Source organism: Etheostoma spectabile, unplaced genomic scaffold (genome assembly GCF_008692095.1).
Source record: "Etheostoma spectabile isolate EspeVRDwgs_2016 unplaced genomic scaffold, UIUC_Espe_1.0 scaffold394, whole genome shotgun sequence".
NCBI classification, from domain to species: Eukaryota; Metazoa; Chordata; class Actinopteri; order Perciformes; family Percidae; genus Etheostoma; species Etheostoma spectabile.
Genome location: NW_022605599.1, coordinates 121,760 through 122,664, shown reverse-complemented (window position 1 = coordinate 122,664; position 905 = coordinate 121,760). Strand labels below are relative to the sequence as shown.

Sequence of the window (905 nt, the reverse complement as noted above, 5' to 3'; positions counted from 1 at the left end):
GTGGCGACATTTCGGAGCATTCCTCCGAGCCCGGCTGCTCTCCCCGGGCTCCGCCAGAGCTTTAACTCTCTCCACGTAATTGGAGCAGAGCGGTGATATACAATATGTATATATACAAAGAGTGGTTGTAAATGTCAACAAATCCAGTTCCTTCATGTCCCTCTGTGTCCCCTGAGCTCGTTTGCGTCCTTGTGGTGCCTCGGTCCTTAAGGATCCGTTTAGTGCCTTTTGCCACAGTGTCCCTTAACATTCGGTGTAATCCTTTCCACTGTTCCTCAGTGAGATGCAAGGCGCTCACTACCATAGCCTGAATACAGTATATGTAGCAAGGGTTTACCCAGTGCTAAGAATAGAATAACTTGATGTCTTCTACCAATGTGGTCCAGGAGGGTTGGTCTATCAAAAGGAAAATGACGGCATGCCCTAGAAATGTCATTCCAAATAAATCTCATCTCTATTTTCTTTCTTCCCGGGTGCGTCCAGCCATGATCGAGGACAAGGGTCACCGTGTGACCGACTACTTTGTGGTGGCCGGGCTGACAGACAAGTCCACGCCCCTGGAGCAGGACCTGTCGGAGACCAAGTCCAGCGGGCCCAAAGCACCCATCACCGACTTGGCCGTCATCAACAGGTCGGCGGGAGAAACGGTGCCCGAGGGCTTCACGTGCATCGACAGCACCTACAGCGGCCAGCCGGCCAACCTTAATCACGGCAGTCTCAAGAGCCCCGAGCTGTTCCTGTGCTACAAGAGGGGTCGAGGGAAGTGTCCCCTCATTGACATCGGGTGAGTCAGCGGTTTCTTTAACCCTTGTGTTGTCTTCCCGTTAAGCATGAACTTGTCCTTCCCGGTCAAAATTAAATAGGGATTTTTTTTTGGGACTTTTCCGATGTTTTTGTTGCTTTTT

General features: G+C 51.0%; 1 protein-coding gene across 1 annotated transcript in view; it reads left to right on the top strand.

Moving 5' to 3' along the window:
• The first annotated feature begins 485 nt into the window (after nt 1-485).
• The window catches only part of dennd4c (DENN/MADD domain containing 4C), a 21,931-nt gene continuing 21,511 nt past the window's right edge, over nt 486-905 (top strand). Inside the window, 1 exon segment of the mRNA XM_032511590.1 lies at nt 486-784. Coding sequence (XP_032367481.1) covers nt 486-784 — 299 coding nt within the window.